This window comes from Neovison vison, chromosome 1, assembly GCF_020171115.1.
Source record: "Neovison vison isolate M4711 chromosome 1, ASM_NN_V1, whole genome shotgun sequence".
In the NCBI taxonomy this organism is placed as follows: Eukaryota; Metazoa; Chordata; class Mammalia; order Carnivora; family Mustelidae; genus Neogale; species Neogale vison.
Window position 1 is genome coordinate 82355566 of NC_058091.1, and position 14007 is coordinate 82369572.

Sequence of the window (14007 nt, forward strand, 5' to 3'; positions counted from 1 at the left end):
CCCAACTAGTAAATTAATATATCCATCACCTCACATATATTAATATATAAATGTATATATTTAAATATACACACACACATAACATATATATTTTTGGCAAGAACATTTAAATTCTACTCTCAGCAAATTTCAGGTATAGAAATCATTGTTATCTGCTACAGTCATGGTGCACATTAGATTTTCAGACCTTATTCACTTGATGGCTGCATATATTTATATCTCTGTATCAGATACTTGACCAGTCATATCAGGGCCAATGCATAAAGACTATATAGACTCAATTAAGTTCAATTTTGCTGTCAAATGAATTTAGGTTTGCACTAATCAGGTATTGCCATCAAATGAGTTACAAAAACCTCTGGACTTATTTTTTTTTTTTTTAAGATTTATTTATTTATTTGAGAGAGCGAGAGAACATGAGTGGGAGGGGCAGAGGAGAGGGAGGCTCTCAAGCAGACTTCACACTGAGCACAGAACCCGGGCAGAGCTTGATCTCATGACCCGGCGATGATAACCTGAGCAAAAACCAAGAGTTGGGTGCTTAACCGACTGCACCATCCAGGTGCCCCAAAATCTTTTGACTTTTAAAGCTTTCTACATTTCACAATCACAGATGAGGGAATGTGGACCTATACTAGTCACACACCTCATCTTACCTAAACATTACAAAACAGCTGGGCTGTAGCCTATATGTTCTGGCAGCATAAGCCCGCAGACCTGAGTATATTCTTTTCTGTAGGACAGGAAAGGACCACTGATGTCCAGAGGCCGTATTGCCATTGGGACTCTATAGGTACGGCTGGAAAGATCTCAGAGAAGGCTGGCATTTGTCCATGATGAATGAACAGCAAGTTTATAGGGTAAATGTAAATTATTGGTCATTTTAATTATTGTCTAATTATTTATATTATTGGCCACTTTCTTTTTAATCTGCTAGACTTAATATTAGTTAACACTTGACTTGATTCTGCATATAAAATAATCTCATTTACTAGCATATCCGAGATGGTCAGGACCATGGACTCTCGTGCCTGACTGTCTGGGCATACTCATGAAGTGTGTATCCCTGGAAAAGCTACTTAACTGCTTTGTGCTTCTGTTTTCAGGGTCTGACAGAACCTACCTTCAGGCCCACTGGAACATTCACTTGAGTTATTTACACGCAAAGCCTAGGGAGCTGAGACTGGCATGAAGAAAGCACTCTAAGGAGCTCTAGCTGTTGTTAGTGGTGTTACTGACAGTGCCCTCTAGACCAGTGATTCTCAACAGGGTATGAATTTTGCCTGCCCTGGAAGACATGTGGCAACATTTGGAGACATTTTTGGTTATCAAGACCAGCACACAGAGGGTAGAGGCCAGGGATACTGGTGACGGTGAATATCCAACAAGGCACAGCACAGCTCTTCATAACAAAGAATCATCTGACCCAAAATAACAATGGTGGCAAGGCTGAGAAATTCTGCTCCAGACTGCTCTTAACTTTATAGACCAGGAAAGGTACATCAAAAAGATTCAGTAATTTTTCCACTTAAAGTAAAGCTGGAATCAAAAATTTCATCTCCTTTTCTCAGTAAGTTTTGCTTTTGTGAGAAAGACAAAATGAACTCCTTCTGAACATGAAGGAATTACCAAAAGTCACTTCCAAATGTTGGCCAAGTAAAAAAAAAAAACACATTCTAGACTCCACTATGGTTCATTGGTACTCATAGTAGAACTCAGGGGTCAGCAAATTGTAGCTCATGGCCAAATCCACACTGCTGTTTGTTTTTGTAAATAAAGTTTTATTGGAACATTGCCACACATACATACTATCTATGACTGCTTTCATATCACAGCAGCAACAGAAACTATGAATAGATACAAAAGAGACAACATTGCCTGCAAAATTGAAAATATTTACTATCTGGCCCTGGACATAAAGTTTGCTGATCTCTGCTATACAGGAAAGCATTTCAAGTATTCATTACTTACAAAATAAATGACTTTAAAAACATTAAATACAAATAAGTTACTTTATCTGGTTTAATGTGAAGGAAAACATAATGTCCAGCAACATACGCCTGCAGCACAGCCTGGACACTGTATTTACCTGTATTCTGTCTTCAAGTAATGGTTAGCGCGTTCCAAGCATGTTATCAAATCTGTCATAAAAAAAGATAATTGCAATAAGGAAACTGAATGGAAGGATACTCATGCTCAAAAAAAAAAAAAAAGAATTTTAAGTAATTTTAAATAAAAAAAGGATTTAAAAAATTTTTTTTAAAGATTTTATTTATTTGAGAGAGAGTGAGGTGTAAGAGAGCACAAGGTGGGGGTGGCGGGGGAGAAGTGGAGGGAGAGGGAGATGCAGACTCCCTGTTGAACAGGGAACCCAATGTGGGACTTGATCCCAGCACCCTGAGATCATGACCTGAGCAGAAGGCAGAAGCTTAACTGACTGAGCCACTCAGGCACCCTTAAATATGGATTTTTAAAAAGCATTTATTCACTATCCACTTATTATCTGAATTTGTCCATTTAAAAATAAATTAAAACTGAGAATACTGTCTTCAGGATTTAACCGATTTCCTCCATTTCTCATTTCTACCACCAACCATGGTTTTTCAGCAATTTCCCAGTGAATGGTAACAGGAACTATTTCAAACAGAAAAACCAACACTGGTTCATTACTGTCCACCACATGCCTACAAAGATCATGTGTATAATAACCTCCCTTGGCAAGAGGAAAACAATTTCAAAAGCCTGATGTAGTTCATAGAGAAGGTTGGGAACATTTTAACTCAGCAGTTTAGCTAGAGGCATCTGAATGACCATGGAGCCACATGCTTATTGAGAATACAACCTTTCCACTCTGATCAGTCAGGACCAAGGACTTAAAAAAAGAGAATGCTCTTTGGAAAACAGAACTAAATAAACACCCAGCAATGGGCATGTTAAAATGCAATGGATTTTAATGCATTTAGATCAACCTAGGATAGTTTCCAAAATATTCCACACTTGCTGCAAAAATTCTTTCTTTCCTTAACATATTCAGTAGTTCTTAGGAGCAACATATGGTGAACGCTCAACCTGCTGGGGTCTGTTGGGATTGGCCAGATTTGATTGACTTAGAGGGAAATGAAGGTGCACCCCCTTTCTAGGACATTTCTGCCAGCAGGGACCAAGAGTAGAAACTCTGGGTACGTCTGTGACCCTGGGCAGCCATGGAGTGTGGATACAGAAATCACCCTGGAGCAGTCTGGACAAGAGGTCATGCTTTCCTTCCTCATCAGTTTTTATGCTTCCCTTCTCTCGTGCTCAAGTGTCAGCTCCAAGGTTAAGGCACACTGTGACAGTGACTTCACATGTGACTCACACTCCCATGCTTCCTCCATGCTGGTGCACTGGTGTATGTGAGCGGACACAGGGCATGGAGGGTAGAGGTGCCACTGGTTAAAAGGCTTGTTCCCTAGGCTAAGAAATGTTGGGGAGGGCTCCAGAGAATAACCAGTCCTTAAAGTCCCAAAGATGCATCACCCAAGGTTTCTAAGAAAATGAGATCAACCTCTCTCACATAGGTCAACTGATCAATCTAACATGCTTGATAAAAGCATTCCAAGTTCAGACCTAACTGCTTACAAAGGCACTGCATCCTTCTCTTTCTTCACATATTCTATATTGGGTCACAGTTCTGTCCCGTGATGGTGATAAAAGGAGCAAGAGGAATTCTTAGACAGACACAAGTTGACAGATCTGGCCACCTAGATCTGTACCACCAGATCTTCTGCTATACCTGGATGGTCACTGCTGGCATAGGTCAGCAAAAATCCCCGCCCCGAAATGTGGGATCCACTCTCAAAGCGAACAGTGACTTCGTTCGTGTTCAATAGGAGTTCTTTGGGGACAGGCGAACTTCCACAATATGGTCCTAAAAACAAAGCACACTTTTGGCACATTCAAAACTTAGACCAGCACAAAGAATTGGTATATGGTATTTATTTTTCCCTTAAAGGTGAATTTTAGAAGACAATGCATATTTAAGATTGCAGTTGTTACCCAACTGAAATTTTGCTTATTATTAGAACTTGTAATTAGGGCCTAAATGTGGACTTGATGATACTGACAAGCCAAGGGGTGGGGGTGTAGCTAAATCTAGATAAGCAATAGGCTGAACTAGCTAATTGTGAACGACCCAAGAGATAGGTTTCAGTTTTTGTAAAAGAAGACTAACAAAGGTCAAATACATTAGGTAGTCAATAAAATGTTTTCACAGAGGCGATATTCTAGGGGTCCCCTGAATTTGCTAGGAGAAACTCACAAATATTTTTTCAAGGAGTTTTCCAGAATTAAAAGACAGTTCAATGCAAGGTAACAATCTTATTCTCATGCAGTTTACACATTTATTTCTCTCTTACAGTACCTTTTGGTTAACCCATATAATTTATTTTGATTTGCAAAATGAAGTTTATAAAAAAACCAGAAGAAATTTCTAAAGGCTTTTGAAATACTGTAGTATAAATTATGCAATTAAGAGTACAGTACATCATTTCTAGAATAAGTTAGTTGAAAAGCAATAGGAAGCTCCATGAACTTTTAAAAGTCAAAATTAGATTTGGAACTAAAAAAGAAAAAAAGACCTTCCTCAAACTACTCAAGTTTAAGTTTAGTTTGTAAACTGTCCTCTTGAAAATCATGTATGTAGGACATAGTAATTCTAAGAAAATAGGGATTAACAAGCGAAGTTTGAAGACAGGGGTTCTTCATTAACTTCTCCCCAAATAAAACAGTATGGAAGGAGTCAACAGCAACACCGGGTTACCAGTCCACAGTGACAGCAGTGTTGACAACAGGTTAAGGAAGGAGGAGGGAAAGAAAAAGGTTTGGAAGAGGATGAGGAACCCCCCCACTAAGCATCTCTCTCCTGCTATATGGGACTGGACTTCTCTTTTGTCCTGTCCAGGTCTCACATTTGGAAGATGTAATTGAATAAAAGAGAAATGTTATGTGTTTATCTTCATGCCTCAACTCTCTGTTGTTCCCTATTATTAAGTTATAGTGAAATCCAAATTAAAAATGATGACTTACCTCTTTAGAGATTACTCATCATATACAATTGTTTACATGAAATAGTAGCAAACTGCTTAGAATAGCACCTAGCATATAATGAGAGCTGCAGACGTACTTAGTAATTAGTATAAGTAGTTAAATAAATAAATGAATGAATGAATACATTAAGAGAGACAAATAAATAATTTCTATTTTCCTTTTAGACTGTGTTCCGTGGGGTGAGAAACTTTTCTATCCATCACTTTATCACCGGCAGCTTATACAAGACCTGGTATGTGGTGGCCTTTCAAATATTGTTAGAATTGGAATAAAGTTAAATGTTCTTCTGTTTGTAACAGTTTTGAAAAGCCAAACCTGATTATAAAGATGCATGAAAGATTTAATCCTGGCATTATAAAAAATCATGAAGAAGTCAGGAAGAGAAATGTGGAAAAGCAAGAAAGGAAAGAAAACCATTAGTGTAATAAATATATGGCCGTTTGTAAACTTGAACAGTGCTTGCAGCATGGTAGAGAAGCAATTTATATTAAATCCATTTTTTGGTAGAGTTATGTAAAATAAACATTTTTCACAATTAAAGTGAGTCAGGTTACTATACTCGACTTTTGCAACTTTGTTTTACATATGTTTGAAATTCCTTTGTTCTCTGCAGAGATCAGTGCAAATCTAAGAATAAAAATGAAATAACAAGCAACGTGTTGCTATCGGTAAATCAGATTTGGCAAATTTAGCAAATTTCCTCCTTTCCCAGGAGGAAATAATAGTGTATATACTCCTCTCCAAACCGTGATAATGATACAAATCCCTCCTCCAGTTTCTGTAGCATTCCAATGAGTCCTAATAAACAGTGAGGGAAGCAAATCTAAACTGATGATCAGTGAGAACTTGTTTGGATTTTTCTAGTTCAAATACATTTTGTACTAAATTATATATGTAATTTTAAGGTGTACTGTATATTCATTTGATACACTGGTATACTTTAATATGATTGTCATTATAAGGATAATTAGCACGTCCATCATGTTACATAATTATTTCTTTTTGTAGTTGGAATAATTAGGTCTAGTCTCTTAGTAAGTTTGGCAATCATACAATTGACCCTCAAACAATGTGGTGGTTAGGGATGCCAACCCCCGCGTAGCTGACCGTGTAGCTGAAAACCCATGGATAACATTTGACTTTCCAAAACTTTTTTTTTTTCTTAAAGAAATTTATTCATTTTAGAGAGAGCACAGGCCCACGTGGGGGGGGGGCAGGGATTAGGAAGGTGGGGGAGGGGCAGAGGAAAGAGAAACTCTCAGGCAGACTCCCAAGGATGGGGCTCAATGGCGGGTGGGGGATGGGGGTTTCAATCCCAGGACCCCAAAGTCATGACCTGACAGAAAATCAAGAGTTGTTCACCCCACTGACTGAGCCACCCAGGTGTCCCTCTTGATTCTCCAAAAACTTACCACTAACAGCCTACTGTTGACCAGAAGCCTTACCAGTAAGAGACGCAGTCAATTAACACATATTTTGTATATGATATATATTATATACTGCATTCTTATAATAAAGTAAGCTAGAGAAAAGAAAGCATTAAGAAAATCATAAGGTAGAGAAAACACACTTACAGTACTGTATTAGAAAAATTCATGTGTAAGTGACCTACATAATTCAAACCTGCATTGTTCAACAGTCAATTTCAATACTGCGGTCTATTTTCACTATACTGTGAATTAGATTGAGGCATATTTACTCCTCATTGCAAGCCCGTACCCTTAAATAACATCAATCTGCCCACCCCAGCACACCATGGTCCCCCGGTAACTACGCCCTTTTATTCTGTTTTTATGAGCTTGGCTGTTTAAGATTCCACATATAACTGATATCATGCAGTACTTATCTTTCTCTGTCTGACTTATCTCACTTAGCATAGTGCCCTCAAGGTCCATTTCTATTGTTGTAAATGGCAGGATGTCCTTCTTTCTCATGGCTAAATAACTGGAATTTTTTTTCTTTTTTAGATTTTTATGGAACATTTGAAAGGAAAGCTTGCAACACTGCATATATCTTCCACAAAGAGACAAGAGTGCATGTCATCATGCTAGGTTGTTACACAATACATATAACTTCCTACCCACCCAAAACACAAAACTATAGTAAAACTCTAATTTGGTTGTATCCTCCCACAGTCATGATAGGAATGTAAATATTCCTGGAAGAAGTTCAAAGATAAAATGTAAACACACACACTCCTTCAATCACTTTTACCCCCTCAGGCACCGATCTCTCTCCCACTATAAGTAAACCCTAGATGGGATGGGATATACCCTCTCCATATGAACGCAAGATTATAAGCTACTCTGTTAGGGTCCTCACCGCTCAACCATCACGAGGGGCAGAGGCAGCATTACGCTAGCAGGGAGGCTCAAAGTCCAAGTCCAATCCTGCCTGTTGTATTGCCTGTGGCAAAACATCCATTATTTCCTGTCTGAAGGCCTGACAGATAGACAGATTCCTTCTCACAGAATGGAAGTTAATAACTGCATTCTTCGAGTTACAAGGGAAAAGAGACTAACTGATGGTAAGAGAGAAAAATAATGAATGGGAAGGCACTGAAGGAACCGACCAGTCTGTCCCAATCAACATTTTCAGTTTTTCAGCCAAACTCTATGGAGAATTATAGCTTTTCTTATGACAAAGCCATCCTCCGCCCATGCCTGGCCATACAATGTATTTCTCTGTTAGTATTCTCCATCGAGGCTTTTAAAAAGGGGCTAGCTTGTATTTCTACATTCCCAAAGACAACTCCAGAGGAAACCCAATATTGGCTTGGTGACTTCTAAGATGATCATGGTTGTGGTCTTAGTCCCAAGCCCCCGTCTTTCTGGAAGGGGTCTTAAGAACAGTAGCAGATCTGAGCAGAGGACTCCCAGTTCTGGATGCATGTGTGCTTCACACCTGGCCATGCTGTGTGTTCTGCAGCACTTGGACTTGCTAACTTCCATCTTCCCTCCCCTCGGTCCCAGTCAGGGAGGTGGGTTCCATCTCACTCTGCTGTCCCCAGTTCCCATCAGACTGGGGCACTGGGGAAAGGCAGTTCATCAAGCAGGCAGACAAATCAGGAAAAATAAATACCTCTACCTTTTGTGAAATAAAATTGGTAGCCCTGGATTGTGGGAAGAGCCCTCAGTGATGCCGAATGGAATAGTGTTGTGGCATTTGGCACCGCACGTGAGACCAAGACCTAGCAGACAATGCACTGATTCCATGCACAAAGGAAGAAAGGGCCAGGAACCGTAGGAGCTGCCTTCACTGAGCACAGTAGGCCAGTTCCTCTCAACACATCCCTTGTTTGGAGCTACTGTTCCATGAGCAGCTGTGGGGGAAACCTTTCATCTTTCTAAGTGTGAATAAAAGAAAACTGTCCTACAAGGAAGAATGAACTGTCTGCCCCGAGCCAAGCCCAAATCCTCTTGTTCTTCTGGCAGTCTTGACAGTCCATTCCATACCACAATTTATGCCACAACAACATTCTCTGTGGACTGTCGCAGACGCCACATTACAAGGCAATAACAGTTTGGTTAATGACTGCTCCAAGCCATGTCAGGCGGCTGTGTGCTTTTCATCTTGAAACGGATGACACTAAGTTATTGTTTCGTCTGCGAGAAGGATGTGCTTAAAAACTGGGGTACATGCCATTTAGAAGCAAAAATAAACACAAACCCAGGGACCGCCTCCCCATCCTGATGCATACTCTCAGTGGCGAGAAACAAGAGACCTGACTCTTGAGAGATGTCATAAATCAAATTAAACAACCAGAAGAAAACGTCCTAAAAACTTTCATCAACCTTACGAACACCCTCTGCAGCACACATGTAATTTCTCACAAGAGATAAGAACCTGCTGATGAACCCAAGTGACCCGTCCCATGAGTGTCCCAGCCACACAGCACACAACCGGCGGCCAGGAAAGTGGCCGCTGTCACGGCCCACGTTTGTGCTGGGAGGCGTGCTGATGAGGCAATCTCTAGAAATGCTGAAGCTGCAAACGCCTTTACACTGGCATCCGTTTCCCACTTGCTTTTTCATTGCAGTCAAACGGCACAGTTTGTCCTTGCTCGCAGACTGAAATAGGGTCATCATACAAAATTACAGAATTTTCAGGGCCATTTTCTTTGAAAAGGAGGGGAATTAGCATGAAAAAAGGATATTCCTGGATGGTGCTATTAAAACCATAGTCACGTAAGAATGTAAGTGGCATCCCTGGAGAGTTCTGGTCTCTGGTTCCCAGACAAAAATCAGCGACAGATGATAAATGAATCAGACAGATTCCAAGACAAAGGTGTGGCTTTCCTTGAGGCTCTGGGGCTCAGGTCAAGAAATGCCTTAAAGCTGGAGCTCAGAGGGGCTCCTGGGTGGCTCAGTGGGTTAAAGCCTCTGCCTTCGGCTCAGGTCATGATCCCAGGGTCCTAGGATCGAGTCCCACATTGGGCTCTCTGCTCTGCGGGGAGGCTGCTTCCCTTCCTCTCTCTCCGCCTGCCTCTCTGCCTACCTGTGATCTCTGTCTGACAAATAAATAAATTAATATTTAAAAACAAAACAAAAAAAGGCTAGAGCTCAGAACCCACCTAGGCCATTACTCCTCTCCCAACAAAAGATGGCAACTGACACTAAATGACAGTGTCTCCTGGGAAGGGTCTGGCAGAAAGGAGGAGGGAGAGGAGGCCCATAGCTTTTTCTCCTTGAGGCTTATGATTATGTCAATGAGACACCTTGTGTGGAAGGGTCTGGCCGATAGAAGTTTAGGATGCTTTCTGACTTCTATCATGGCATAAAAGACAAAACAAAATAAAACAAAAACAAATAAACAAAAAGCAGTCCTTCTCAAGTAGACCCAATTGGAGGAGAATGAATGTACTTCTGAGGCCCAAAACAACTTTGCACAAGCTAGGAATTTCTTTGAAGGCTGTTTTTTAGTATTATTTTTAAAAGTTGTGAAAATTTTGCATTCTTCATAATATGTCTGGGAGACATAAACCACTTAGAAAATAGACGCTACCGATCTTGTGTTTTTTCCCTATTTAGGATTTTTCTAAAAATCAACAGACAAGGCATAATGATTAGATATTAATGCAGTGTGCCCGATATGTATCATTCCAAAAATTATCACAGAAAACTTGTTGTAATCAAAACACTTACCCTCGTTTCCCCATTTCTCTTGTTCCCAGCATAATGTAATGTAATGGCTGGCTTCACACTGCTCTATTTCTAGATCACTGACAATGGTTAAAAGAATACTGGGAGTGGAAGTGGAAGGACAGGAAGTGGAAGAGAACAATTCTTGAACTTCCTGGTTTTTTCTATATCTCAAATCATGCGGCAGATCAATTCAACCAATTCAACCAATTCACCATTTGGTTCCCGTGGCAAGCTGGTTTCTTCCTATCCCTGACCACAATACCTCTTAAAGCATTTTGGCTACAAAGCATTTCTTTGAAAGCTTATATTTATACTAGTACTTGTCATGTAAGTGATTTCTCAGAACTCCATCTTATTCTCAGGATACCCCCGTGGGGAGGCCTGGAGAAGTTTCCATCTCTTCCAGCAAATGACAGACAAAACTACAGCTGAGGTCTTCTTATACACAAGCTGCTGGGTCAGATGGTTTCAAGGACATTACTGGGTTCAAGAGCGGAGTCGCTGGAATCAAATGCCCACACTCACATCCCAGGTCTAGGAAAGTGATAAGCAAGTTACTTGACCTATTTGAGCTTCGGTGTTCTTAGCTGTGGATGTTAAAACAGGCCCAACCTCAGGGCTATCAGGACAGTCGAATGGGTTAGTTAGTCTCAAGAACTAAACCCAGTGTAGAGCATATACTGAATGCTCAAGTGTAAGAGCCTTCTACAGCTCTTCATGGTCTTTTCTACAGAACAAGTAGAATCCTAAAATTTTATGTAAATCAAATCTTTTATCAAATCTATCAGAGGAGATACTTACAGATCAAGGAATACAGTGTGAATAACGATACTTTATCTTTTGTGAAAATCCAGATTTTTTTTTTTAAGAGAGAGAGAGAGAATGTGTATGCCGGTGTGGAGGTAGGGTGGGCAGAGGGAGAGGGGGAGAGAGAATCTTAAGCAGGCTCCATGCCCAGCAGGGAGCCCCAAATGAGGTTCCATCTCATGACCCTGAGATCATGACCTGAGCAAAATCAAGAGTCACTTAACTGAGCCATCCACACGCCCCCAAAAGGCAGATTTTTAAAAATATATGTTTGCCAAAATCAAGCTACATGCAATCAGACTCATTAATGAATTGTATGAATTAATGAATTAATTCAGTGAGCATGTACAAATGCAAGAGTATACTAAGCATACTCCAGATAGTGAAAAAATGACTAAAATGCAATTCCTTGCTCAGGGAACCCTATATCTGGTAGAGAAGCTAACATAATGATCTCAAACTGAGATTGGTCTCCAGTAGCAAAGGCTTAGAGAATCAACACAAGCGCCAGAGAGGGAGTAACTGATGCTGCTGGACGTCCAAGAAGGCTCTGGGGCTCCAGGGTAAGTAGCAATGGATCTGGTTTGTGTGTATGTATGTGTGTCTGTGTTAGAAGGGGCAGGAAATGCAGGGGAAGGAAAAGAGACCTATGGGAGGAACACTGTCAATAAAAATACCATTGCAGGAAGCTGTATGTATAATATGTCCAGGAAAAGGCACAGATACAGGGAGACTCAGCAATGAGGCTGGAAATGGGGGTGGGGAGAAGAGTCAGGGAGCCTTGAATGCCACGCTGACAAGTTTCTGCAGATAGGAGGGTACAATTAATAATTTTTGAAATAAGGAAAGAAAGAAATTATAATTATATTCAACGAGATAACCTTGGCCAGCCTGGCAGGACCACAGACTGGCAAAAAAAGAGAGGGAAACATCAGGAGGCTCTTTCCATAAGAAATAGATACAAAGACATGGGCTGGCAGTGAAATAAAAAAGCCAAACTGAGCAAAATGACCTGTGGGCTTGGAGAGGATGTGTTTTCTGCTCATCTCACGAAGCTGGATGGAGAAGATCTGTACAGGGAGCTATTTCCAGCTCAGGGAACCCCTGCCATGTGCTTGGAATGATTCAGGCAAACTCAGGTGACCAGGAATGCACAGGGAGGGCAGGGTGTGCTGCTGCAGCTCAGCCTCTACTCGGTGGCAGGGAAGTGTTCAGGGTACTGAGGGGACCAATGTGTTTCTACACTCTTAGACCTCTTAGACCAAGAATAAGCTGAGTGCAAGGCCACTGAGGAGCAGGGGGGCAGGGGGAGGATGGAAGAGGGAAGGAAAGCGGGAGGAAGGAGAGGTGGAGAGGAGGGAGGGTGATGATGGCCAACATTTGCTGAGTGCTTATTTTGTGCCAGGCATCAGCATCATTCTTTTAAGTTACACATATGTGCCTCCATCACCCAAAGATGGTAGAGAGTCCTAGTTTGCCCATTTTATTATTTTTTAAAGATTATTTATTTATTTATTTGACACAGAGAGAGAGAGCACGAGCAGCAGGGAGGAGCAAGGGGAGAGGGAGCAGCAGGCTGCCTGCTGAGCAGGGAGCCCAATGCAGGACTTGACCCCAGGACTCTGGGACCATGACCCAAGCTGAAGGCACACGCTTAGCCGACTGAGCCACCCAAGCACCCCATTTTGCCCATTTTAAAGATAGGGGAATGGAGATATGGAAAGATAACATGATTTGCTCACAGTTAAGAAATTAATAACTGAGCACACAGCAGCAACCTGAAGGCAAGCAGTCTAATTCCAGAGGCTGCACTCTTCAGCACAAGTGAAGAATCCCGGCAGAAATGACAGTGCCAATCTCAATGCATGCTGAAGGCCAGCCTGTTTTCACGGATCCTCAGTGACCCAGGTAGGGGAGTCTGAGAAGCCAGTATTTAGTTCCACCCACATTCTTCCAGCAAGTCCTTCAGGGGGCCCAGGGACGACCCTGAACTCCACACATCAAGGGAAGGCCAACTTTCAGGGGAAACTGGAATCCAGTCAATCTTCTTGAAATATCAGGAAAACAGAAATGACAATTCCTCTGGGGTCCCTGAGAGCAGGCCCTTTCTGGTTAGCATGACTGGAAATGAAACTTAACTGTAGGATGAGTCATAAGAGTTTTAGAGTTGAGAATAATGACCTTCAGTATGAATTCACAGCCCTCCCTCTTCAGTGTCATAAATAAAAGTTAGATATTTTATACTTGAAATGTAAGTATTTTGGTACGACACAGTGTCTAAATTAGCATCTGCTTTTCCCCCAAGTTTAAGGTATTTTAATGTTATTTTAACGTTTATATAATTAACCCATTATTATTTTAGATCATGACTATAAAAGGCTAGAAATCAAGAACCAGTACCAAAGCAGCTATCTGAATTGTATTATACAACAATTTTAAATCTTAAGATATATCATGTAAATAGATTCTTTGTTTTAATCTTCAGATTCAGGCTTAAAATGAATTTGTTCAATCCAGGATAGCGTTGGCTATCCTCAGTCAAGTCTCTTTGGCCTCATGCGTCCAAATATAAGATGAACTCTGTAAAGAAGTTAGCACCTTAAATTTACATTTTTGCACAGTCTCATATTACACTGACCTCTTTGAACAAGGCAGAACTGTATGGGGAAGACACCCGACGTAACTTGAATGAATGTAGTTTCGAAAGCCAAAAAAAGTCCACCTGAGGAAAGCCGTGAAAAGGGAACCAAAGAAAACAATGCAGACTTACTTCGCATTCCTCAGGAGACAAGGGACCTCACAATTTTTAATGCCGGACATTTTTGCAAACAAGCCTTTCAAAGATCACTTTAAAAAGGGATCATGTTCTATTTTCCAAAAATGCATAATCTGAATTTAATCATGAGGAAACACTGAACTAACCCAAAGGAACAGGCATCCTACAAAAGAAACAGTTGAAACTCTTCAAAAC

At 40.9% G+C, this 14007-nt stretch overlaps 1 protein-coding gene across 1 annotated transcript in view; it reads right to left on the reverse strand.

The window, feature by feature from the left end:
• Positions 1-14007, reverse strand: part of DCBLD1 (discoidin, CUB and LCCL domain containing 1) — a 67580-nt gene that overhangs the window by 24819 nt on the left and 28754 nt on the right. The window contains 2 exon segments of the mRNA XM_044250029.1: positions 2090-2141; positions 3773-3907. Of these exon segments, the coding sequence (XP_044105964.1) occupies positions 2090-2141; positions 3773-3907 (187 nt within the window).